The 26758-nt window shown below is 34.4% G+C and overlaps 1 protein-coding gene across 2 annotated transcripts in view; it reads right to left on the bottom strand.

Annotated features, from left to right (window-relative positions):
• Window positions 1-26758, bottom strand: part of LOC110037504 (glucuronokinase 1-like) — a 57176-nt gene that overhangs the window by 9441 nt on the left and 20977 nt on the right. For both annotated transcript variants that reach the window (XM_020742165.1, XM_020742164.1), the window contains exons 3-4: window positions 1903-2091; window positions 1652-1768 (exon numbers count right to left, since the gene is read on the bottom strand). In XM_020742165.1, the coding sequence (XP_020597824.1) occupies window positions 1652-1768; window positions 1903-2091 (306 nt within the window). The remainder of the gene's footprint in view (window positions 1-1651; window positions 1769-1902; window positions 2092-26758) is intronic.

Raw genomic sequence — 26758 nt, 5'->3', positions numbered from 1 at the left:
CTTTCCATACTTAGCTAGAAATATACCCCATGTTAGTAAAGGGAGATGCGACCTTTTCATGGCGGGTGGGTCAACCTCTTGGGTTTTCATTTTGAGTATTTTATTCTGTCACACGAACTTTTTGTGGAGTTCAGCGAAACAAATCTTCTCTCATCTTGAAAGAAGAAATGACAGGTTTAAATGTTAGTGAGTATAATCTCTTAAACAAACAGGCTGTGGAAGGCTTAAACTCTTTGTTGGTGCTTTTCTGCAGAGAATAAGAAAAGAAACAATCATATGGTCTGATTGCCCATACATGCCAGGGGATGGTAGTAGAATGCGATTTTCTGAAGGATGAATCATGGATGAGGCGTGCTAAGGTGTAAAGAAGCCTGCATAAAGCATGGTTCAACGTTCCTGCTCTACATAGGGTTGAATACTAACGATCCCAAGCATTAAAATCAAAGATTTATATATTTCGGGTATATGGAATACACAACAACAACAACAACAACAAAGCCGTAATCCCACTACGTGGGGTCGGCTACATGAATCCTCTTTCTCCATTGCCTCCTATTTAGTATCATATTTTCATTTAGTTCTAGTAAATTAAGATCATTTTTTATACAATAAACCCAAGTCTTCCTAGGTCTACCTCTGCCTTTTTAACACAAATCAAATCTAAAACATCTACTCTCCTAATCGGATCATCAGATTATATGGAATATAAGAATTTATACACATGAATGAAAAGAAAAATAACAGGCACATTAAAAAGAATTAAAACTACAACAAACATAGTTGAGTAAATTTTGTTTAGGTAAAAAAATAAAAAAAAAACTACCCTGCAGATTGAAACTGATAAAAACTTGGAATATAAGGCTGCAAGAAGTGCACAGAAAAAGGACATGGGTGATGAGGAAGATGTAATGCAAGCCATTAGTATCAGGGAGTAGGGCAAAAAGCTCTTCACCACCTGTGGTTGTGAAGCGTTCCAGGGTTTGAGTTATTTTCCCATTAAAGAAAGACGAGCCTGGTCCAGCATTTCTTGTAATAGTTTGAGCCATATTAAGTGTGACATTATAGACAATTTGGTTTTCAAGTATGTGAGCAACAATTAATATTACAGAAATTAAACATGTGAATCTGCATGGAAACAAGGGAAGCCACAGAATAAAAGATTAAAATTGTCTTAAAATAAAAAGCATTCCATCCTGACAGCACAGCAGTCTGTGAAGATGGATGAATGGTAATACACATGCAAACAAACAAAATTTAAACCACCAAATTAATCAAAAGTGATGGATCTCAACCGCATCAACTTCTTTAATAAAACAGTTAAACAATGCATTTCAGTGCAAGTGGTTTTTTTTTGCTGGTAACAGGCCAAGGGCGGACAAATATGTACCTTAATCCAAGGACCTCGCCCTTCATTAATATTAACAGAGTTTTAATATATCGAAAAAAAATAGTTTGCTTAAAACAGTACATTTTATATTACTCTTGATCCATCAAACTGCTCTAGAATGTTGAGATAACTTCTGGTTTATGCTTTAAAAAGAAAGAAATGTTCATGAATTAACAACATATGGCATATAAGTGGATCATAGGCATCAATTAGAGTATTTGGCATTTATAGCAAAAAGAAAATGAAAAAGGCACAGAAATTAACCTTCCCGGAATCACTTGGATTTTCTGCATAGATTAGGTGGAGAGGAGGAAGAAGGTCGATGTCCATAGGAATGTAGATACCATGCCCTAACTTATCTATATTTTCTTTGCTAAAATCCTGCAGTAAAACCGTATAATTTTATTGCTCGGACTAATATTGGGCAGACTAGAAGTTAAGCACAAAAATGCATCTCTATGTGATAAGAGAAAGTATTTGCAATTATGCTTAATCAACAGTCTTAAATAACATACCATGTAAACAAGCCCCCCATAAACCTGTGCTACTCTGTCCTGGAGACCAGCAACTATACCAAGTTCCCTCTCTGCACTGAGAATGAGATCAGGCCTAATTTGTACTTTTACAAGATGTCTGACTTTATAGAAATCAAGGAGGCAGTTCAGAGCAGCACACACAATGGCGCTTGAACCTGAAAGCCCTGCCTAAAAAGCTACAATAGTGAGTTTTTCAGTCACTATATTATCAAAGATAGATGACTAGAATAACGAGTTTAATCTTGAGATATTAAAGATTTGGGTATTGTGTATATATATGAAAGCTTAGGTGTGAGATATGTAAATAAATAAGAATTGTGTGCTATGAATGTAAATGCCACATAACTCAAATATTGCAAAGATGCAATCATAGCTTTTCACATATAGACCAAAAGTGGTTCTGTTTCTCAATTCTTAAACTTGAGTATACGATATGTATTTAATAAGTTCATTAGAATCTTTCGTGATTTGAATCTTTCGGAGGCTGCATGCTGCTACTCTAATTTTCTTTTTGTAGTAGCTTTGATGCTCCTGGGTATTATAAAGGTCAAGAATGAAAATTACACGAATCAAGAAAAAACATGTCAACAATTCTTTGATATTATGGTGAAATTAATAAAAAGAGCATGAAATTAACATAAAAGTCACATGGCCAGCAGCATTATCATAAGGATAAGGCTCATCTCTATTAATACTGGAGTTAACCTAAACAACAATAAGTAAACAAATATTATTATCAAAAGTCAATAAGCAATTACAACCAACACACTGAAACAGAAATAACGATGCACACAACACACGAAAATATGAATTGGGACAATGACAATACAAAAACAAATTAGGGTGGATCACGGGGTGGTGATGGTGATCGGTGATGGTTTGATACTCCGGAGAGGTAGCAAAAGGGTAGGGGAAGGGTTGGAAGGCGTGGCGGCAGCAAAGGTGTGTGGGTAACCATGACGGGGAGGTGCAAAGCTATAAGAAAGACAACTGTGGTTGCTGTCTTCGGAGGGGGCATGAAGAAATAGGAGGTTGGACAGTGGGGAAAGTGGCTGGGAGGGCTGATGGCTGCAGGAAACTACGAGGGAGGGGTTGGAATAGCAATGGAAGCGGAGCAGAAGAACTGGAAAAGCAGTGGAAGCGAAGCGGAAGGGCTGGAACAACACCGGAAGCAAAGTGGAGAACTAGGGAGACCAACCGTGGCGGCCGGAACTGCAGAAATTCAGCAAGATATACTGCGTTTGGGGGGGGCATAGGGAAGGACAACGTGGAGCGATGGAGGAAGGATAAATCACCATCTCGAGAGCGAGATAAAGAAGGAGCACCATACAGTCATCACCTCGGAAGCGAGATGTTATGACCCGGCCCTGGGTTTAGAATTAACCAAGACGGGAACAGATGGTCGGATGATGAAAACTAAATTTACTATATTCATTTACAATTTCACAAATGAAAGAGTTACTACTTAAATTATACTTAAATAATAAAATTACATTCATCTTGTTAACAGTTGTCCGCGTTTTCAATAAATGTTTTCTTGTGTATCGTTTATCTTTTAATCACTTAATTAAAATGAAAAGTTAGTTTAAAATAACAATGAACAAGACAAGTCAGTGAATACTCATACTCACAAATGACAGTAATAAATGAGAAAATGAAGCAATATGTATGCTATTCAAACTTTTAATAAATCAATAAAAATATTTGACGTTATTCAAAGAACCTTACTATATCAATATCAAATTGATATTATTTTATATGTGTACAACTGTCACAGTAGCATCGTCTAAAATTTATGTTAATTAAGACACATCAATATTAATATCATTTTTCAAATACGATGTTAATTAAGACACATCAATATTAATATCATTTTCCAAATACATTTTTCAAATACGTGCACATGTACCTTACTGTTCCTCACTAGTACCATTAAGGGGTGACTCCATCATAGTTAGCATGCATATACAAGCATTCTACATAAAGATATCAGTCATGTATTCATCTCATTCAATTCAGCATATTATATAAATGCATGAGAGTAAATAGCTATAACAATCATAACAATATGACGGATAAAAAAATAAATAAATCATATACAAGTTCCATTAACTGTAAAATAGTTGAGAAAAAATAAATTATTATTATAAATTAAAAGTACGAGTATTCACATCGATATCCATTAATTTGTTACTTGATTTGTCTTGACGTCGACTATTTTAAAAATTGAGCCTAAACATGGATATTCATATTACAAATCATTAATTGTTAACAATTTAATTATTTAATAAATTTACATTATTTAATTATTAAATTTTTCATTATTATGTAATTCTAATTACTTTTATTATTTATTCCCATTTCAATTTATTATATAAAATATTATCTTAGAGATTTAATATTAATAATATTAATATATTAAATTCATAAATATAACATTTCAAACCCATGCCTTAACTTGGTCTCCTCTAAACTTGGCCCGACCAACACACTTTCTTCTTCACTTCTCCTTCGGCTCAAACATCTCTTATGCATATGAGATTCGGATCGAGAACTCGCTTCGGCTCCCTCCGCACAAACTTCTCTTCTTCTTCCCCCATCATCATCTCATCTTATTCCTTCATCAGCCTAGGGCTCCAAGCACACGCGGCTCCCTCCAATGTCAACTTCGGGGATTGACGCAGCAAAACTGTTGTTGACCTCATTTTTACTGATGTCTCTCATTCTCCTTAAGAGCCTAGGGTCTAGACTTAGGACTTCCTCTTGGACTCACTTGGAGGACTAGTCAAGGACCCGCACTAACTAGAAATTCGAGTCACTTCTTGACTCCTTGCAATTTCATATGGATGGATCTAAATCCTCATTATTTGGTTGAATCGATTAAAATCAATGTAAAAAAACTCAAGTCGAGTATACATAAGATCTAAAGTCTTAGGAAACTCATCGTGACTTCAGCGCACTATCACAATGCACGAATACCACAATTCACGCACTTGATGCACATTAATATCGGAATTAATGTCATTTGCACCTGTAGAAAGCTCCATGATTGATCAAGCTCGAATCAATTGCTGGAATAATCGATCACGGAATGAAATTTTAAGGAAATTTGAATTTGAAGCGTTTTCGACCCGGTCATCACCGAGGTTGTCTGGATGACCACATACGACAAAATTTACTGTTGGAGTGCATCCAGAGCGTCGACTTTAGCTAGGAAGGACATACGCATCACTACAATTCCCGACACGCACAAATGGCACGAAAATTAGGGTATTTTAAATATATATATATATATATATCCTTTATATATATATATAAGGGATATAATATAAAATCGCTAACCCTGCTTAGCCAAAACACACGCACGCCACAGCTTAAGCCCCCCAGTTTGGTCGCCTGCCCAAGCATTCTCTCCACGCCTCGTCGAGGTGACTCCTTGATTCATTGTGCACGAAGTTTCTTCTCCCTCTGTGACTGATGCGTCCGAAGCATCCATCCCCTTTGACCCACACGACCGTATGTCGATTCACTTCGTAGCTCCCCTTTGCGACATGTTTGCGGTTACCTGAGCCTTCTGCGCACGTTTCCCTTAATTAGCTATGCTCTGCAATCCCCCATCATCCATCGATGATACGACTAAACTCCCTCTTCCTCTCTTTCTGGTCTTCTTCTTCAGGTATAAAACCCCATGAAGGGGGGGTCATGAAGGGGTGACCAAAATTTTGAGTCTGGAGGAGATTCTGCTGCAATTTCCGCTAGGTTAGGCTTGGATATTGAGAACTTGGTGTTTAGGAGTTCAGTGGCTTTCTTTTTTTTCTTTCAAAAGGGCTCGAGCAAGGTAATTGCTTTTCTTTCTACTCTTCTTTTCTGCCCGACAGAGGCTGAATAAGCCCAGGGGAATAAAAAAATCTTGAGCAAGATTTTGCTTCAAAAAAAATATATACTTGATTATCTTGCCTAGATTTTCCTTTTGGAATTATTATCAATTGCTATGAATGATTAGGCCTTTAGCAAGTTTGTTGAGCTTGATTTAATTACCTCATTTTTTTCTTAGCTGAGGGTGTTTGGCAATATTTCAAGTGTTATGCATGTGAAGATCTTTTTCTTTTGTTCTTAGTACACCTAAACATTTATGTCATCCACCTTCTTTAGTTTATGTGAAGTCCAAATGCTGTTTCAACCCTATATACTTGGTGTTTTCTTTGCCAATTTGTTCCCTACTATCTTTACCCGCAGGCTGCATTATCTAGGCCTATTTTATGTCTCTTGGGATGCATGTGTGCAATGTTTTTAGACTCGCTTGGCTGTGAGATACTCCTTGGCTCCAGTTTTACGAAAACGTTTTGGCATACTTATGAAATTGATCACTTTCTGTTTTGGGGCTTAGTTGTCCCCCCCCCCCTCCCCCCTATTTGAAACATATGCAAATGGTTACTTTTTGCTTTGGAGCTTTTGGAGTTTTATTATGTTTCTTCTCTGTTGCTAGCTCTATTCGGGAGCCTTGCGGGAGCTTCCCTGTGTTAGTTTGGATTGTTTTCCCTGCTAACTCCATTTGAGAGCCTTGTTGGAGATTCCTTGTGTTAGTTTGGATTGTTTTCCTTGCTAGCTCTATTCGAGAGCCTAGCTGGAGCTTCCCTGTGTTAAATTCGATTGTTTTCCCTAGTTGGATCAATTCAAAGTCTTTATTGTGGCCTCCCTATGTTGGTTTTGGTGGTACTTTTGCTGCTACTACCTGAAATCTGCAGTTTTGGTTCCCTGTGTTGGTTTGAGATGTTGCCTTGCTACTCCGACCCGAGATCAGCTATTTGGGTTCTCTGTGTTGGCGTGGGTTGTTGCCTTGCTGCTCCTACCCGAGATCAACTATGTGGGCTCTGTTGTGTCGGTTTGAGTGGTGCTTTCGCAGCTCCTAATTGAAATCTACAGTTTATATTCCCTGTGTTGGCGTGGACTGTTGCCTTACTACCCTACCCGAAATCAGTCAGTTGGGTTCTTTTATGTTGAGTTTGGTATTGAGTTTGGTGGTCCTCTTAGTTGTCTTTACCTCTAATTTGTTGACCTTAGGGTGGGTTTAAATGCTTTAATTCTCGTGGTTTTGGGAAATTGAGTATATTCTTTGAGAGTCGATTTGAGAGCCGATTTGCTTGATGTTTGGAAGGAGTTTCAATGCCCAGTTCAATGGGTTAAAAAGACTGCAATGCAAGGCCCTTTTGATATTTGTTGAGAGAATTTAATTGCAATTTGGGCCCCTTTCAAAGTGCGACTTTTGAGCAGGTTTGAGTTGAATTTGGAGCAACTTGGAATCTTTTAAAATGTCTCTTTCGAAGTGTTTTGGGCTAGCAATTGAAACCTTTTGATACACCTCGTTCGGCTTGTTACACCGGAAGTTTGGAAAAAAGAGCTAGCTATTTATGAGTGTGTTGCTTTCGAAGTGTTTTGGGCTAGCAATTGAAACCTTTTGATACAATATATGAGGCTGACCCTCCTACCGCTTTGGCCTCCATAAACTACCTTTGGAGGTGAGTTAGACTTCTTTTTTTCTTATTTATCTCTTTTTTGTTCTTTTTGCTTGCTTCTTGGTTTGGTTTTATGTGCTTATGTCGGAATCATAAGCGCGCATATATAGTTATAGTTATATATGAACCATCAAGCAAGGTCGTAAGTTGGACAGTCTTTTTTAGGGTTTAAGGCCGTGATGACAAAAGCATCCGGTGGTAGAGCGGAATAATATCGCACCCGATGAAAATGCAGGATGACAAAATTATTCACCGACACTAAACTAACAAGTACTCTTTCCTTCTTAAGCTGCTGAAGATCCTAGCCCGACAGTGTGATCGACTTGTGGACAATCAAATCTTTAAAAATACAACGATAAGAACAAATACGTAATTTACAAAATATTTTGACTACTAAAATAGATATAAACTTTACTTATATGAGTTAAGCCTATATGCATGCCAAAATATAAACTTTAAGTAATACAATCCGAGTGTCCACTTGTCATACGATTTTAATTACCTATACTAGGCTACGGATTGCCCTCCTAAGATTATATTGCTAGAAATTTCTAGTTGAATGTCGAGCTCTATACATACGGATGGTTGATGGTTGTCTTCGAAGTCCCTCGAGAATAACTAAAATCTGAGCTAACCCCAACCCGAATGCTTACGATTTTTTTTCTTTCCTCGAATTTTTCGTACGTTTCATACGGTTTTATTCGAGTCTTTGTAGATTACTCGTGATTTCCTTCGGATTTTCTTCGTATTTCTAATGGTTTTCTCCGAGTTACCATGGGTCATTTGTGGCTTCCCTCAAGATTTTCAGGTGATGTTTTTTTTATTCTATTCATTCCTATTTGCATAAGTAAATGCTTGCCCCCAATTAAATTTTCCATTAAACTCGTTTGCTTTCACCTGCAACACCGACCCCATTTACAGGAGTAGCAGGCCCGTCAGGTATACAGTTTTATTTTATATTTACAGCATTTTACTTTCTTTACTGCACACTTTACTGTCATTTCTTTACTTATCATTCTCCTTTACAGCACTTTACTGCAAATATATATAGTTCATGCTTGCGATGTTACTGTTTATTGTTTACTGCGCTTCGTAGCATGTTTTCTTTTATTATTCATGTTACTTTTATAAACTTGCAGGGGTCTTTAGGATAGAGGAAAGTAGGACGTCCGGTTTAAGAGGCACCCTATGGCGAGCCACTGACCAAACAACTGTATAATTATGCACACCAAAACCTTGAACATATGACCGATATGTTAAGGAGCTCGGAGTATCCTTTCCAGGAAGCGAGCGAACGGAGGGCGACGATTGAGACCGCCACGGCGAAGTGAAGGACAATCCTTAGTTTGAATTTTCATAAAATAAAAAACAAACTCATAGGACTTTGAGATAGTTTGTTTAGTGCGACATAAATCCTCACTTCGGCTTTAGGCTTTTGTACCACACTATTGTGCATTATAAGTCCTAATTCTCCTTAAGATTCTGAGGTCGTCGTTCGGTATGATGTAAATTCACCTACCTTCATAGGCTATTTGCACAATCAGATATCGTGCGAGTGTAAGTTTTAAATAATAAAATTGGTGAGATAAAGCATCAAATAACATCTCTTCAAAATTAAAGCCTAATAATAACATAGTTAGGAAGTCATTAGGGTTTTCCCTCGGATCTGTGACATCCCCTACCTTTCACTCCTTTGACATCTTAGAAATAATTGTTCCTATTTTGAGCTCTTGTCTTTTGATTTTCCTATGTCCAACTTTGAAAACCCAAACTTTGAAATCTTGAAAACAAATCACTAATCTTAATCGAGAGTCTTCTAAGGTGATTTCGATTGCCTAAGATGTAATTAACTATAGTGGTTTGTCTTTATAGGGAACTAATAACCTAGGTAAAATAAATTCTATCTAATTCTAATATTAGGTATGGGAACTTGTCGGCTTATAAAAAAAAAGTTTCGCAGACTAAACAGACGTCGCAAACTCTTTGGTTTAGGTGGTTAAGTCTACTAACAAATGGTGTGTTTATCCTTTAGGATAATGTACTGTTTGTGGTATCTTGTTCAACCACCTAGACTATCAAATATGTGAGGTTCATTCGGTCTCACTTTTCTAAATTGAAATATTAATTATTTTGAAAAATTATAGTCATACATAAATTAAATTGAAACATTATTTTTCAAAGTTAAAATATTATTTTATAAAGTTATAATCACATATATAAATATATCCATAATTACATTAAGCTAAATCATAAATAAAGAATGTGCGACATTTATTTGCTCGACAATTTCTGGCGACTCTGTTGGGGAATAGTTTCTCTCCATTTTGATCAGGTGGTTTTCTTTTCAAACATCGGTAGTGTGTCCATGTCCCTAGTGGGTGATGCGGGTGGATTTAGTGTGTTAATTTTGCAAATATTATTCAATATTACAAAATTCAATATTACAAAATAGCATATACAATAACAAATATGCAAATTAATTCTAACAAAATAACTTCAGTTAAAATGATTTTATCTTTTAAAAATCTTTAAACTGTCAAATCTCTTTTAAAAATAATGCAAGTATACGTATCGCTTAAGTAATAAAGGACTTTAATAGAGTTATAGACATCGATCTCACTATGAAGTTTGAAATGTTGTAAATAAGTTATTAAGATTATAATGTAAAGTATAATTTTAAAAATACAAAAAGTAAAGTGCAAAGTTTGAATATTAAGTAATTAGTGAATGCGGATTAAAATGCAGTTGAAAGACAAACTTAACTAAACTAAATGTTAAACATTCAAAAGTAAATTTACAAAAATTAAAACTAAATCATGTTGTGATGGAAATTTTCGAAAGTTATTGCGACGGAAAGTTCAAATTTAAGAAAATATCATTCCACTTTACAATGAGTATATGGATCGTGAAGAAATTAAAATCATTTGAAATTATATATAAAAAATATTTTGTGTCAAATAATAGTAATTTTATTATGTACCCTCTTCCGAGTGAATAAAGAACATTGACTAATACAAATGTTGGTCCCTAATTTCGTGGTTGGGCTGGGAGAATACTGGCTGTCACTCTAGAGCTCCCACTATTCCCTCTCCTGAGGGCTAACAATCTCACATCAGTTTCCAATCAACTGGACCAAATTGGGGATCTGAATCTGTCACCTTAAAATCTTCAATTATGCATCCAACAAATATATTTTCCTATTTATTTGCACTCAATTTCATTGATGAAATACTCTCATGAAATCAAATGTAATTCTCTTAATGTTGTAGAAATCATAGTTCTTTCGGAACATAATTTTCTCAACACATTTTAACATTTCATTTGATCAGATCGAAAAGTAAATGAATATCGGAGTTAAAATCATCACAAGTTTTTGACATTTAAAACCATATAAAACAAAAACAATTCTTCACAAAACCATATCTTAAAGTAGGGAAAAATGATAAAGAAGACTACTCAGAATTCATGAGATGATACGACAAAACACGGATTTCATATATAAAAACAAGTTTACAAAACAAAAGAAATAAAAGACAACTTATCTCACAATCCTTCCCAAGCAAACTCCTAGAAGTTCTCTCCAAATCTTTCTCTTTTTACAAGCGCTCTCAATTCTCTCTTAGAAATGTAATGAAAACGTCTTCTTACAATCTTTGAAGAAAATTTTCAAGTCCTTGACTTTCTCTCTCTCTAACTCTCCTTAACGCCACACACCTCACACCCAAAACTCCTCTCTCTTCAAGCCATAGACTTCTCTCTCTTTTATTAAAGGTTGCCCCCCTCCAAAAAGAATTCAAAATTCTCTCCAAAATTTCAAAATTCTCTCCAAAATTCTAACCAAAAGTCAACTCTTTTGAATTCAAAAGACATGTTCATTAATCCAAGAGACATATCACTCCATAAAAGAACCTTCCAAAGTTTTTAGATGCATTAAAATACTCCAAAGGGTGTTTAGAACAAGTGTTCGTTTGAAAATTCGCATAAAATTCGTCTCGAACCGTCTTAATCAGTAAAAAGTCATTCCTGGTGCATCTGGCGTCAAGTCTGGCGCATCATGCGCCAACTCTCAGTCAAATGGCGCATATGTCGCCAATCTGGCGCATCATGCGCCAATTTGCTGGGTTTTGGCGCATCTGGCGCCAATCCGGCGCACATGCGCCAGAATTCGAAACTTCGCTTATTTGGCTCCAAATTTCATCAGCGCATCATGCGCCAACTCTCAGTCAAATGGCGCATGTCGCCAATCTGGCGCATCATGCGCCAACTCTCAGTCAAATGGCGCATATGTCGCCAATCTGGCGCATCATGCGCCAATTTGCTGGGTTTTGGCGCATCTGGCGCCAATCCGGCGCACATGCGCCAGAATTCGAAACTTCGCTTATTTGGCTCCAAATTTCATCATTTTTATTATTTTTGCTCTAAATACCTAAAATTGATATACCTGCAATAAAAACATAAAAATATCATTCTTTAAAGTGCAATATCACAAAAAATAAGCATGAAATATATACTTAAAACAACATATTATTTTGGTGTATCAAAATCCTCAAACTTAAATATTATATATCCTAGAGTGACACTTTTACTACATAAAAGCATATGACTTAGGATAGAGACTAACTTATAGCTACTGTAAAATAATAAAATTTAAGAAAAACCTTTAATAACTTAGATTCAAATTCTAAGTCTAAAAGTATTTAGTAGTCAATTTTAAGATTTTTGAATCTCTATTCAATTCAAAAAAAATTACAATTTATCATATCAAGGATATTTATAATATTCATATAAAAAAAACTTCAGGAAAAATTTACTAATAATGCTACTAATAATCCAATATAAGTTTTAAAAATGTAATAAAGTTTTTTCTTTAAGTTGATTCAAGTGAAGTCAATTTTTGATTAGGCATCTCCTCACTTATTTATCTTTTTTTTTTCTTTTCTTTTCTTTTCTTTTAGGATATTTTCAAGTGAGGATTGTTATATCTGGATAGTCTTTAATAGTTTTGAATTTCACTATCCTCTCCTTAAAGTTAAAACTCTTCCCTTTCTTCACTTTATACATTCATATTAGTTTATGATTTTCATAAAATCTCATTATTTTCTTCATACATGAAACTCTAAATTTTTTAATACTTCAAAAATACAATTTACTTTACATTAAATAGAAAAACTTAGTTTTATGAAAACTTAATTTTATCTTATCATACCAAATATCTTTAACTTTAGAATAAAAACTTTAGTTTTATCTAATTCTGAATATTTACTATATCCAATTGTTGAATCATGAGTTGGTTCATAATGTTTTCTAGTGATGCAGGGCGAGAAATAGATGCCCCTGCAGCTGATGTAGAGGATCTATAACTTCTTCCACCCCTAGATTCAACTCTCTGAATCATATGCTTCCCAATAGGATTTTGTGGTTGAAATTTTTCTTCATTTCTATGGGACTCCACTCTTGATTGCTCACAAAGAGTGAAAATCAAAGCAGGGTAACCCAAACCACTAGTTGTATAGCTCTTAGTTATGCTCCGTGCATGATGAACTATAAGTCCATCAACATCTATTGCTTTCATATTCTAAATGCAATAGTTCAATACAGCTCTATCCTTCGTTACATTGGCCAGATAATTTGTTGGTAGTCTCGCAGAGATGAAATGGTGTCATACTTTTGACTGACTAGTCAGCATGGAAGCAGAGAAGTTAACTATCTTATTATTTTAAATCTTCCATTTTCTTCTTCCATCAGTCTGGAAGGCAATCACTTCATCCAGTGATAAATCAGTCATCACAAATGCAGCATATTAATCAAAAAATACATTCCTCAACGCATAAAAAGCATTGATCCTTTCTGCATAAAAATACATTCCTCAACGCATAAAAAGCATTGATCATTTCTGCATTAAATTCAACTTGCTTACCTCTCACAAGAATGTGATCGTCATCAATAAATCTCAAGTTCGCATAAAACTCCCGAATCATTAGCACAATCGCTACTGCAGTGAAGTAGCAAAACCATTCCCAATTTCTGGCAAAGATTAACCTCTCGATTTCGCCACTCGGGTGAGCAAGTGTTCTGGATCAATCTTCTCGACTCTATTTGAGTGTTAAAACTGGGTCTTCAAATTAACAAATCTTCGTGCATCAAAATCATCTGACCTTCCACTCTTCACTCGTGGAGTCATTTGAAATTCTACCAAAATCAAAATAAATTTCAAATAAATTATAAAATTAAAAATCTAACTCCTCCAGTAAGATTATTGTTAAGAAACTTTTCACCATGAGTTTTCTTCAAGTTTTTTCATCAAAAATCCGAACTTTCAGATTTTCCATACTGTAAGAAAAATCCATGGTGAAAATCAAAAATTTCTAAGTTAAAGCGAGACTCTTACCAAGAGAAGATGAAATCTACGATTTTAGCCTCTGAAATATTCTCTATCGCGCCTAATGTGAAGCCCTGGATCAAGGTTTAGAGGTAGGAGACGACCCAAGCAGTAAAAATAGAGTTTTACTGTACGATATCGCGGGTTTTTAGACAATCCAGCGTTTTCGAGAATTTGGCCCATCATGCGCCAACTCTCTGTAAACTGGCGCATCATGCAACAGCGCCTTTATTTTTTCAGATTTCATTCTGTGAAAATCTACTCCGTATTGTTTTATGTCTACTTCTAATTAACTCAAATGAGCCTTTATAAGCATAATTAAACATTACTCTAACATCAATCTTACACAAACAACACAAAACACACAAACAACACAAAACAACACAAAACACACTTTTATATATAAAATTCGCGTTATTACAAACTAACATTTATCAAACCAACGAACATCTATTTCAATGTTTAAAGCAAACCAAAATACCCTAACACTGAAATCTAAACATCAAAATACCAAACACAAACTTCGATATATTTCAACAATAAAAGTAAGAGCAATCCAACACATCAAACAACTAAAACAAGCAGTACTAAACATAACGTTCCGTGCATAGATTAAGTTGAAACATCTTCTTCACTCTCGTCCTCTTGTTCACTCTCGTCCTCACTCTCGTCCTCTTGGATATCTCCCATAGATTAGTAGTGCACATACAAGTTGTAAAAGGGTCGATAAGGAAACTCATCAGCGAATCCTCCCCAATCCAAGCATGTTTCTTGAACATACATACCAAACCATCTTTAATACAACCAGTAAACTAAAAATGTTTTCAAGTCTCCAATCCAAGTGATTCAACATTTCAGAAATACTTTGAATTGCATGCATAAGATTTTGCACCTCTTTTTCTATCTTATCTTCTTGATTCAAAAGTGCGTTCGAACTGAAGTAAGGCTGAATAGATGATGAATTACAGGATGCTTGATCCATCAGTACATTCATATCGTTCTCATCTCTCATTCCAATACAGTTGCAATAGACTTCTGGATTCATCGGCTTCCAAGGAAGAAACACTTTTTCCCAACTCTCATAAGGTACTTGTGATTGACTGCATAGTAGGAAAATAGTGGATAGATGTTCAAGTCCAGTTACAGATCCATTAACAATCAAACTCAAAACCGATTTCAAAATGATTGCTCCAATATTAATAGGTTTTCCATTTTAAATTCAGTAATTCAGAATAGCACTCTCCTTAGTTACCTTAACCTTATTAGTTACCTTATTGATTTTCATAGTAGGAAGTAATTTCAATGCAATAAAGAAGTGTCATGTCTTAGAAGCATGATTTAACAACGATTACGAAAAACTTACATTTCCATCATCTCTGGCCTCCCAATTTGCATCTTCATCCATAAGGTACCGATAGAGTTCATTCATATTATCTAGTATGGGTAAAATTCGCGTAATGACAGATATACATATTTTCAATCATAAACATCTCGTTTATTATTAAAAGAGTGAATTGCGCGAACCTGCCTTGCACATAAACAATTCATTGGTTGATTCCATGTAGATTTGTATAAAACTCTTTCACCACAAGGACGACTACGGCGGCAGTAGTGTAACAAAGCACTTCCTAACGTCTCTGCACAATAATATCTTCAACTCAAGTATTCGGTGTATTGAATCCTCGAATCACAAACCACTTTCTTTGATTAGTCTCTTCTTCACTAAAACACGATCATGCAACTTTTACGCATCGAAACTGACGAACTTTCTCCGGTAGAAAATTCTAAATCTAGCGGAATTTATAGAGTGGAACGCCATTGGAATTCAAATCTAGTGACTCCTCTCTCATTTTCCCCCCTAAAATGGACTTTGGAATCAGTTTTTGGGAATTATAAGGAGAAGAATCCGCCAAAAACTGTCTTTTGAAATGTTTTAAGTCATCTTCGTCGCTGTGATGCACCAGCTCTCTAGAATTTGGCGCATCATATGCCAATCTGGCCCATCATGCATCAATTCCAAAAAATTCGCTTTTTTGATTTCGTTCCAAAAAATTCTCAATTCTTCCATAAAATTAGCTAAATAAAAATATTTTTAAATTATTTTCTCAAATACACGAACTCTAAGAAAACACAAATATAAATATATGTAAATATTTTGAATAAAATCTTAAAATCAAAATAAACATGATATGTATGGGTTGTCTCCCACAAAGCGTTTGGTTTAATGTCGTCAGTCCGACATTTCCTGTCTTTATTTTGAGTGACCCAATATCATAGTTTCTTTAAAAACTAGTCTTTTGACATCAAAATATAGTTTCCCAATTACTTTAAATATCCTTTCATTCGTAGAATCTTCAATATTAATAGCTCTATAGGGAAAAGGGAAAGACTTGTATAATAAAACATCCTGTTCGAGTTCAAATCACTTTTTTATTATCTTCAGATCATTTCATTCTTTCATTCTTTCTTTATAAATCCTAACATCATCGTAAGATTTATTTCTAATTTCTTCAAGTTCATTCAATTGCAATAATCTTTTCTTACCAGTTTCTTTCAAATTTAAATTGAATTTTTTTATAACTCAATAAACTTTATTTCTTTATAGCCCAATAAACTTTATGCTCCAGCTCTACATGCAAGTGACGTCTTTCCAAAATTTAATGTATAAGGGGACATACCATATGTATCTTATAAGCTGTCTTGTATGCCAATAGTGCAGTATCTAATCTAGCAGATCAATCTATTTTACTAAGATTTACACTTTTCCAAAATTATCTTAATTTCACGATTAGATAATTCTACTAAACCACTAGTCTGGGGATGATAAGCAGTTGTAATTTTATGCATTATATTATATTTTTCTATCAATCTTGCAATTGTTGCATTTCTAAAATGAGATCCTCTATCGATAATGATTATTCTCGGCATTTGGCATTCCATATCTTATAAAAATAATTTTAATTAAAAATTTTGAAACACTCTAAGGAGCATCACATCGAGATAAAGCGATTGCTTCAATCCATTTTGAAGCATAATCCACTGCAATCAATATATATATATTTCATAATAAATATATAAATGGTCTCATAAAATCCAATCCCAATGCATCAAAAATTTAAATTTTCAAATTAAAATTTAGAGGCATTTCATCTTTTCTTGAAATATTATCTACTATCTGACACTGATCACATGTTTATATATGTATATATATATTAGCATCTCTAAATAGAGTAGACAAATAAAATCCAAATTGTAAAATTTTATGAGCAATTCTATCATTCTCAAAATGTCCTTCAAATTCAGAATCATGACATTTCTGAATAATTTCCAGAATTTTTATGTAACGCACACATCGTCTCATTACTAAAACTTTGCATTGTTTATATAAATAGAGGTCATCCCAAAAATAAGTCATTGAATCATGAATGAATTTTTTTTCCTGTTGTTTTGTTAATCCATATGGTAGGATACTATTAACAATATAATTTACAATATTAGCATATCAAGGTATTTATTATCCGTTTACAGTATAAAATTATTCATCAGAAAAAGTTTCATTACTTTTTTTCATGTTAAGTATTTCTTCTAGTTCTAGCCTATATAAATAATCATCAATTTGATTATCAATATTTTTTCTATCGATTATTACAAAAACAAACTCTTACATCAGAAGTACCTATCTAATTAATTTTGGTTTCGCATCCTTCTTTTGCATGAAATAATTAATAGTCGAATAGTCAGTATACACAACACATTTAGCTCTAATCAGATATGACCTAAATTTATCAAAAGTATACACAATAGCTAATAGCTCTCTTTCGGTGGTGGTGTAGTTAATCTGAGCAACATTAAGGGTCTTACTAACATAGTACATAACTCTCAGAATTTTATCATATCTCTGTCCTAATACAGCTTCAATTGCATAATCACTAGCATCACATATTAATTCAAAACGTTTCCCAATCAGATGAAACAATTATAGGAACAGTGATCAAATTTTCTTTTAAAGTTTCAAAAGCTTTAAAGCAATCTTGGTTGAAATCAAATTTTATATCTTTTTTCAGAAGTTGGCATAAAGGTTTAGTAAATCTTTAATATATCACCTGTTAAATTCAGCATGTCCTAAGAAGCTCTTAACTCCTCTTACATAAATAGGCGAAAGTAAGTTTGATATAACCTGAATTTTTGCAGTATCTATTTTCATGTCATTTTCTGAAAATTTATGCTCAGGCACAATTCCTCCTGCAACCACAAATTGACATTCATTTGAAGACTTTCTTTAAATGATTTAGACATTTCAAATGAAGTTTCAAACGCAGAAAAAATTGTCCAGAAAAACTTCAATCTCTTTTTCAATTAAATCACTAAAAATTGACATCACACATCTTTGAAATGTTGCAAGTGCATTGCATAATCCAAAAGGCATTCGCTGAAAAGCAAAGGTTTCATAAGGACTAGTAAAAGTTGTTTTCTCCTAATCCTCTGAAGCTATAGGTATTTGATGATAACTGATATATCCATCTAGAAAACAAAAATACATTTGCCCAGCCAGCCTATCCAACATCTGGTTCAAAAAGGGTAAAGGAAAATGATCATTTCTAATGGTAGAATTTAATCTTATATAGTGTATGCAGATTCTTCATTCAGTGACTCATCTTGTTGGTATTAATTCATTATTCTTATTTGTCACTATAATCACACCTCCTTTCTTTGGAACACAGTGAATTGGACTTACCCAAACCCTGTCTGAAATAAGATATATTATTCCAGCATCTAACCATTTTAAAATTTCTTTCTTAACAACTTCTTTCACCATAGGATTTAATCTCCTTTGAGAATTAGCTCTTGATTCATGTTGATCTTCCAATAAAATTATATGCAAACAAATTGAAGGGACTGATTCATTTAATATCAATTAATGTTCATTCAAAAGTTTTTTTATATCTTTTCAAAGTTTCCAACTGTTGTTCTTGTTTATCAGTTAATTTTGAAGATACTATTACGGGTAATGTAGATAAATCTCCTAAGAATGCATACTTTAAATGTGTAGGAAATGTTTTCAGTTCTAATTCAAGAGGTTTCTCAATAGATGAAATCAAATTCTTATAATTTTCTATAGGATCTAACATTTCAAATTTTTCTTGAAGATAATCCAAATCTTCTTAACTCACTTCCGTAGATTTATCTTGAATTTTATCCTCATCTTAATATTCCTCATATTTCTTTTCAATTCTGTTTCAAATGTCTTTTTGAAATATTCACGGCTTATATATTGATTAATATCCATTCTGAAGCATTCAATCTCTTGCTCTTTTGGAGGGTACCTCATTGATTTTGTAATATTAAATGTAATCACTTGATCACCAACTCTCATAGTTAATTCTCATTTCTGCACATCTATCAAAACTCTTCCACAACTAAAATTTGGATGATTCTTCCAACCGGGATTATAATAATTGGCATAAGGATTATTAGAACGATTATTTATTGCATTTAAGGTCTCATAAGAAGATTAAGATTTTATCATTTATCCTTTACAAAAATATTTTCTATAACTCCTTTAGGATAGTTAATCGAACGATCAACTAACTGAAGAGTTATAGTTGTAGGTTAAATATCTCCTAAGTCTAACCTTCTGAAAATTGATAACGGCATAAGATTAATTCTGGCTCCTAAATTACATAAAGCTTTTCCAACAAAATTTTCGCAAATAGCACAAGAAATTGTAAAACTTTCAGGACTTTAAGTTTTTCAGGAAGTTTTTTCCTGAATTATAGCGCTACACTCTTCACTGAGTGAAACAGTCTCATTATCTACAAGCTTCTTTTACTTATTAAGTATATCTTTCATGAACTTCACATAGCTTGGCATTTATTCCAAAGCTTCAATAAATGGAATGTTAATGGTTAATTTTCTCAATATTTCTAAAAATTTTGAAAAGTAGTTCTATTTTTCTGTTTCAATCTTTGAGGAAATGGTGGTGGTGGTCTTTCTATAGTGATTTTCATTGGTTTAATAGAACATTCTGATTCAAAATAAAAATCTTCACCAGATTTTTCATTTTTCACCTCATCTTTTTTAACTTTGTTTTCTAATTTTTTTCCACTTCTAAGTTGAATAATCTTAATTTGCTCTTTGTTCTGATCTTTAGAATTTACTTCAACATTACTAGACAACTTTCCTGAAGATCTATTGTTAAGTACGGTAGCAATACATCCCAATTGATTTTTCATGTTTCTAATTGTAGCTCTGTAGCTCCTAGCTCCTTAACTTTGTAATTGACTCCCCATTTACAATATCAATTCTTTCATTGACAACTTTTTCTCTTTACTGTGCAAATTATTAAATCCTGGAGGGTAATAAAGTATATAAGTTGGATTTCCTTAATTGTTGGAGTTTCCCAATGAGTTCGCAGTGTTATTTCCCCATTGCAGACTTGCGGCATTAAAATTATTGTTACTCCAACTAAAATTTGGATGATTCTTCCAACAGGGATTATAATAATTGGCATAAGGATTATTAGAACGATTATTTATTGCATTTAAGGTCTCATAAGAAGATTAAGATTTTATCATTTATCCCAATGAACTTTCCTCAAGCACAGGTGATGTCTGAGAATAATTCATTTCATATTGATCTATCTCCCTTGATATAGCAGTTATTTGGTGCAGCTAACATATCTATTGCATCAGAATCATGAATACTAGCTACTCTTTTTGGATTTACCTTTTCAGAGGGTCGGTGAAAATTATTAGTGGTCATCTCTTTAATTTCTTTAATTAAAAAATAGGTTTCATCGAATGGTTTTGACATTAATGATCCGCCAGCAACAGCGTCAATTATCGATATAAGAGATCCAAACTTATCGATATAAGAGATTCAACCAACCCATTATAGAAAGTTTACCAGTCTGGCAACGCATGGTGTTGACACTTTCTAAGGAGATCTTAAAATCTTTCCCAAGCTTCATAAATTGATTCCCCTTCAAACTACCAGAAAGAAATAATATCATTTCTAAGCTAAGCAGTTTTTGAATGTGGGAAATATTTAGATAAAAATTTTGGTGATAAAGCTCCCCAAGTTCTGATAGATCCAGGTGCTAACGAGTTTAACCATATTTTAGTTTTATCCCTTAGTGCAAAAAGGAAAAAGTCTAAGTCTGACGGCATCATTCGGCACTCCATCATATTTAAATGTAACACAAAATTCTAAAAAACTAGCAATGTGTAAATTAAGATATTCAGTTGTTGTTCCCCCAAACTCATTTGGATAATAACAGGTTTAAGCTCAAATGAATTGACAGCTACAACAGAGTTTTGTATACTAAAATGAATTTCATATGCTGTAGGATTAGCATAATCTCTTAAAGGTCTCGATGATGTTCATTTTCATTTACAACATCACTCAAATTGCAAGTCATTTTACTAATATGGTCTATCTCTTTTTGTCGTTTTCAAATTTTTCTAATTGTTTTTTCTAACTCAGAATCGTAAAGTACTAAATTTTTAGATCATACACTAAGCATAAACAAATACAAGTAATTTAAAAATGAGCAAACACACTTAAATGAGAAAATATCCAAACAAAACTACAAACTCTTTTTTTTTTTTTAGTTTTTAAAATAAAAATACTATAAATTATAAAATAACTTTACTTCCCAGACTACGACGCCAAAACTTGATGTGGATGAATTTAGTGTGTTAATTTTGCAAATATTTTTCAATATTACAAAATACTCACTGCAAATACAATAACAAATATGCAAATTAATATAAACAAATAACTTCAGTTAAAATAATTTTATCTTTAAAAAATCATTAACTTTTATTTTAAAATCCCTGCTAAATCCCTTTTAAAAATAACGCAAGTATATTTATCACTCAAGTAATAAAGGATTCTAATGGAGTCCTAGATATCGATCTCATAATGAAGTTGAAAAATATCTGTAAATAAGTTCTTAAGATTATAATGTAAAGTACAATTTTAAAAATACAAAAAATAAAGTGCAAAATTTGAATATTAAGTAACAAGTGAATGCTGATTAAAATGTTGTTGAAAGACAATATTAACTAAACTAAATGCTAAACTTTCAAAAGTAAATTTTCAAAAGTAAATTTACGAAAGGAAAGTTAAAATTAAGATGTTGTGACGGAAAGTTCAAATTTAAGAAAGAATCATTCCATTTTACAATGAGTATATGAATTGTGAAGAAATTAAAATCATTTGAAATTATAAATAAAAACTGTTTTGTACCAAATGTGAGCAATCATATTATTTACCCTCTTCCAAGTGCATAAAGAACATTGACTAATCGATAGTTTGGTCCCTAATTCTGTGGTTAGGCTGTGAGGATACTGGTTGTCACTCCAAAACTCTCACTACTCCCTCCTCTGAGGACTAACATCTCGCATCAATTGTCAATCTGCTAGACCAAACTGAGGATTTTAATCTATCACCTTAAAATTTCTAATTCTGCATTATCAACTGGACCAAATTGGATAGTTTAATCTGCACCTTAAATCTATAATTCTGCATCTAATAAAATATATTTTCCTATTTATTTGCACTCAACTCCATAGGACATCCTCTTTCTTGAAATCAAATGTGATTCATAGTATGTTGTAGAAATCATAGCCCTTAAGGAACATATGTTTCTCAACATAGTTTAACATTTCAGTTGGCCAGAGTGAAAAGTAATTGAAGATCAAAGTTCAAATCATCACAAACTTTTGACATTTAAAATCATATAAAACTATTAACATTTAAAATCATAGAAAATAAAATCAATTCTTTACAAAACCATATCTCAAAGTAAAGAGAATGATAAAGAAGACTATTCATAATTTAGAAGACTATTCAGAATTTATGAGAAAGATACGACAAAACACGGATTTCATATATAAAAATAAGTTTACAAAATAAAAGAAATAAAAGACAACTTATCTCATAATCTTTCCCAAGCAAACTACTAGAAGTTCTCTCTAAGTCTTTTTCTCTTTACAAGCACTTTCAATTCTCTCTTAGAAGTGTAATGAAGACAACTTATCTCATAAACCTTCCATCTCCTCTTACAATCTTTAAAGAAAATCTCCAAGCCCTTGGCTTTCTCTCTCTCTTTAACTCTTCTTTTTCACGCCACACCTCATGCCCAAAACTCCTCTCTTTTCAAGCCTTAGACTTCCGTCTCTTTTATTAAAGGGTGTCTCTCTCCTAAAAGAATTCAAAATTCTCTCTAAAATTCTGTCCAAAAGTCAATTCTTTTAAATTCAAAAGACATGTCCATTGATCCAATAGACATATCCCTTTATAAAAGAATCTTCCAAAATGTTTAAATGCATTGAATTACTCTAAGGGGTGTTTAGAACAAGTGTCCCTCTGAAAATTCATGCAAAATTTGTCTCGAACTGCCTTAATCCGCAGAAAGTCGTCCCTGACGCATCTGGCGCCAGATAATCTGGAGCATCATGCGCCAGCTTGCTGAAGCCCGCGTTGTTCTGAGTTTTGGCGCATTCGGCGCCAATCCGGCGCATCATGAGCTAGAATTTGAAACTTCGCAGTTTTGGCTTCAAATTTCATCTTTTTTGCTACTTTTATTTCAAATATCTAAAATTGATATACATGCAACAAAAACATGAAAATAACCTTCTTTAAACTGCAATATTACCAAAAATAAGCATAAAATATATACTTAAAACAACATATTATTTTGATGTATCAGTGGATTAGACTATCATTCTTCCGTTGGCGTACCTCGTTCATTTCTTCCTTGAGCGAGTATAGCCAACGTTTTTTTTATTCTGGAGCCATCTAATTAATCACCCTTAAATAAAGAGGTTCCGGAATCTCCAGACCTTAAGAATGGGTCTGAAGTGGGTTGGACCCCCAATACGTGTGGTGGATTAGGAGCAACGAGCGGTGTTGACCGAAGTGAGTTTGGTGTAAGATCACCTCTATCCAGTTTTAGGACTGGGTCCTACGCTTCATATTCGCTGCATTTTACTCTTTAAAACGATTTGAAATCTGTCATTTTCAAATTCTTTTCCTCTTAAAATGAAACGAAATAAAATTCAAAGAAATAATAATAAATAATAATAATAATAATAATCATTTGGATAAGTTTCAAAAAAGAAACAACTAGTTTGTCGAATATGCTCGTTAAGCTTTGATATTCGTCCTGCAATTATTATTGTGAAGCATGGAATGATGTTAATGTGCTGAACTTTTTCCTACCTCTAGAGAAAATGTTTACACTCAAGCTAATTTTCTCTTTCACCGCTGGAATGGATGTCGCTGTTAAGAAAGATGAGCAGGCCGATGTCGCGGTTATTAAACTTGGGCAAGAGTTTGAAAATGCCAAAGTCAAGTTCGGTAGCGGTAACGTCGCCATGCTAAAGCTTAAAGCGGACAAAACAGTTATTCAAATTTATCATTTGCTTAGCAATTATAATATTGAGACATTTAATTAAATGAAACAAACGATTAAAAGGCGAAATAATTGGCTATATTTGCAATTTGCAAACTAAACCAAAAAGGATACGAGGAAAAGACACCTATCGGGGGTCCGACCCCATACAAAAATAAAGTCCTAATGAACTTCTGAACTTCTCTGTTCAAAGGTGATCGAACAGACGGTCCTGAAGTCCAGTTCGAAGTTCGTGTTTTTGACTCGGACATAGAGTAGAAACAGAAACAGAAGGTTAGCCAAGGTTAGGAGAGTAAAAGTTGTTGAGTTCTCTGTTCCCGCCGATACTCCCACTGCGGAAGAGGAAGTTGGACTACCCGAGGCCTCACCCCTGTTGGGGGGGAGTAGGGTTCATCCTTTGTCCGCCTCCCTCAGCGAAGAAGATGTCTCCAGGATTTCCGCTACACCACCCCAGCCCTTCCACTATGAGCGTCAAAGGAGGAAAGTGAGTGATACACTGCTAGCCCGAGTACGAGTCGTGTTCGAGCGACTGGCAATAAAGGAAAATTGTTCAGTTGTTGAAATATTGAAGAGGATGTTGTGTGTCGTGTCACACCAGATAAAAACTCAGATTTTAAAAAAGGGTGAATCTGATACATGAACTGTCAAGAGGGTTACAAGGAAGAGGGAAGGTTCGCCCCAACGAACCTCCTCTAAGCTTCGACTGTATGATCATCGCGCCGCAGTCGTTCCTACCACTAGTGTTCCACCACTACCTAGAATTCCCGCCAAACAACGTTTGGGAGTCCGTCCGCCCACTTTCGTCACTGCCACTACTTCCCCGAGGCCCATAGGACGAGTACCAATCAAGTCCTGCCTTGGGCCGAGGATAGCTCTCCGAGTTACAAGGGAGGAGGTCCTTTCTTCAGCAAAGGAGCCAAGAGAAGAAAAGAAGTTGCCCACTGACGTATCCGGTCCGCGTGTTAGGGAACACACCACTCACCGTAGTGTTGATACCGATAATGGGCCACCCGACCCTAGAGTATCATTGTCAAAGAAGATGGTGTGGAGACCTAAAGCTACTAAATCGATACCTACGGAGAGGACCAAAGCTGAGGAAATTAAGGCTGGTTCCAAGCCTGAAGAAGTCTTTCCTGCTTTAGAGCCTTCTTTAGAAGAGGTCATCCACCAGTCACCCTCAATTGACCTTGCAATTGGAGAAATTTATGGTAGATATTAAACAATTATTTGACAAAAGAAGAAATGAATCTGATGATGAAGAGGATTTGACAAGTTGTATAGAAGAGGATTTTGCAGAAGTTTACGTTATTGAGATCAGAGCATTGTCATCTTTACGGGAAGAACGACCACCGTTTGAGGAAAATGTCGCTGAAGCATTCCAACGGGTCATCCAGCAGAAGGATGAATTGATTGATCGCATGGAAAAGAGAATGGAAGAGATGATGACCACTATGGCTACAATTCAAGGGCAGACACAGTCTCCGCAGACAATAACAACTCCAGGAGCAAATCAACTAGAGATTGTTCACACCGTAAACAAAAGGAAAGAGTTCACTTCTGTTAACAAAGAGGACCAACCAAAGAAAGATGTCACCCAAAGCCTAATATCTGAAATGGAGATCAAGCAAATGGTAGAACAGCAGGTGAAAGAAGTCGTGGCTCAATCTAAAAGAGGGGCATCAGTTCTGAAGGGCAGGCCTTACCTAAAAGAGTTTGATGTCGTTTAATACCCTAAGGGTTTCATACCACCTCTGTTAAAAACTTTCAATAGAACGGGGAACCCAGACAACATGTTGCACACTTTCGAGCGAGTTGCTGCAACGTGGGGGATAATGACCTTTGTTGTTTCGTCAGTTCGTTAGCAGCCTTTAAGGAGTCGCTTTCGACTGGTACGCGGAGCTGCCTAATGGTTCAGTAAAAACGTTCGCGAAAATGGAAAACTTTTTTGTCAAGCGGTTTGCTGGAACTCAACACCATATCATTGTCGGCACTAAAAGAAAGTTAAAAGAAAGTTTGGGGGGTCGCCCGTAAGAAGCTGTCGGTCGCCGGAATCGAAATCTCGTCGCCCGCTTCGGAAGGACGTTTTAATTTACGTATATATATGTATATAATTTTAGAAAAATATGAAATCAAACTAACCTCATATTTTTCATAGTTTAAATGAAATAGCACTCTACCTCAAATCATGTATCTACCCCGAGGAATAAACACAAGATTTGAGGGTGAGGCTCGATCAAATAAACTAAGAAAACATATGACATCCGTTTGGGTCTACGAAACCGTTTTATTTGCCGACAAGTTCGCTTATTTAATACAAATAATTAAATAGGGTTTATTTTAAGCTGAGTTCGGAAAAACTTCCTATAAGGGCAAGCCCCTATAGTTAATTACATCTTAAATGACCTAGGTCACCTAAGAAAACTCTCGATAAAAATCAGAGAATAATGTCTTCAAAAAAGGTCAAAAGAATAGGAATTTACAACGAAATCGGACAAAGATGTGTGAAGGGAAAAAGGTTCA

Source organism: Phalaenopsis equestris, unplaced genomic scaffold, assembly GCF_001263595.1.
Source record: "Phalaenopsis equestris unplaced genomic scaffold, ASM126359v1 Scaffold220411, whole genome shotgun sequence".
NCBI classification, from domain to species: domain Eukaryota; kingdom Viridiplantae; phylum Streptophyta; class Magnoliopsida; order Asparagales; family Orchidaceae; genus Phalaenopsis; species Phalaenopsis equestris.
The sequence above is the reverse complement of the archived record's forward strand: the minus strand, read 5'-3'. Positions and strand labels throughout refer to the sequence as shown.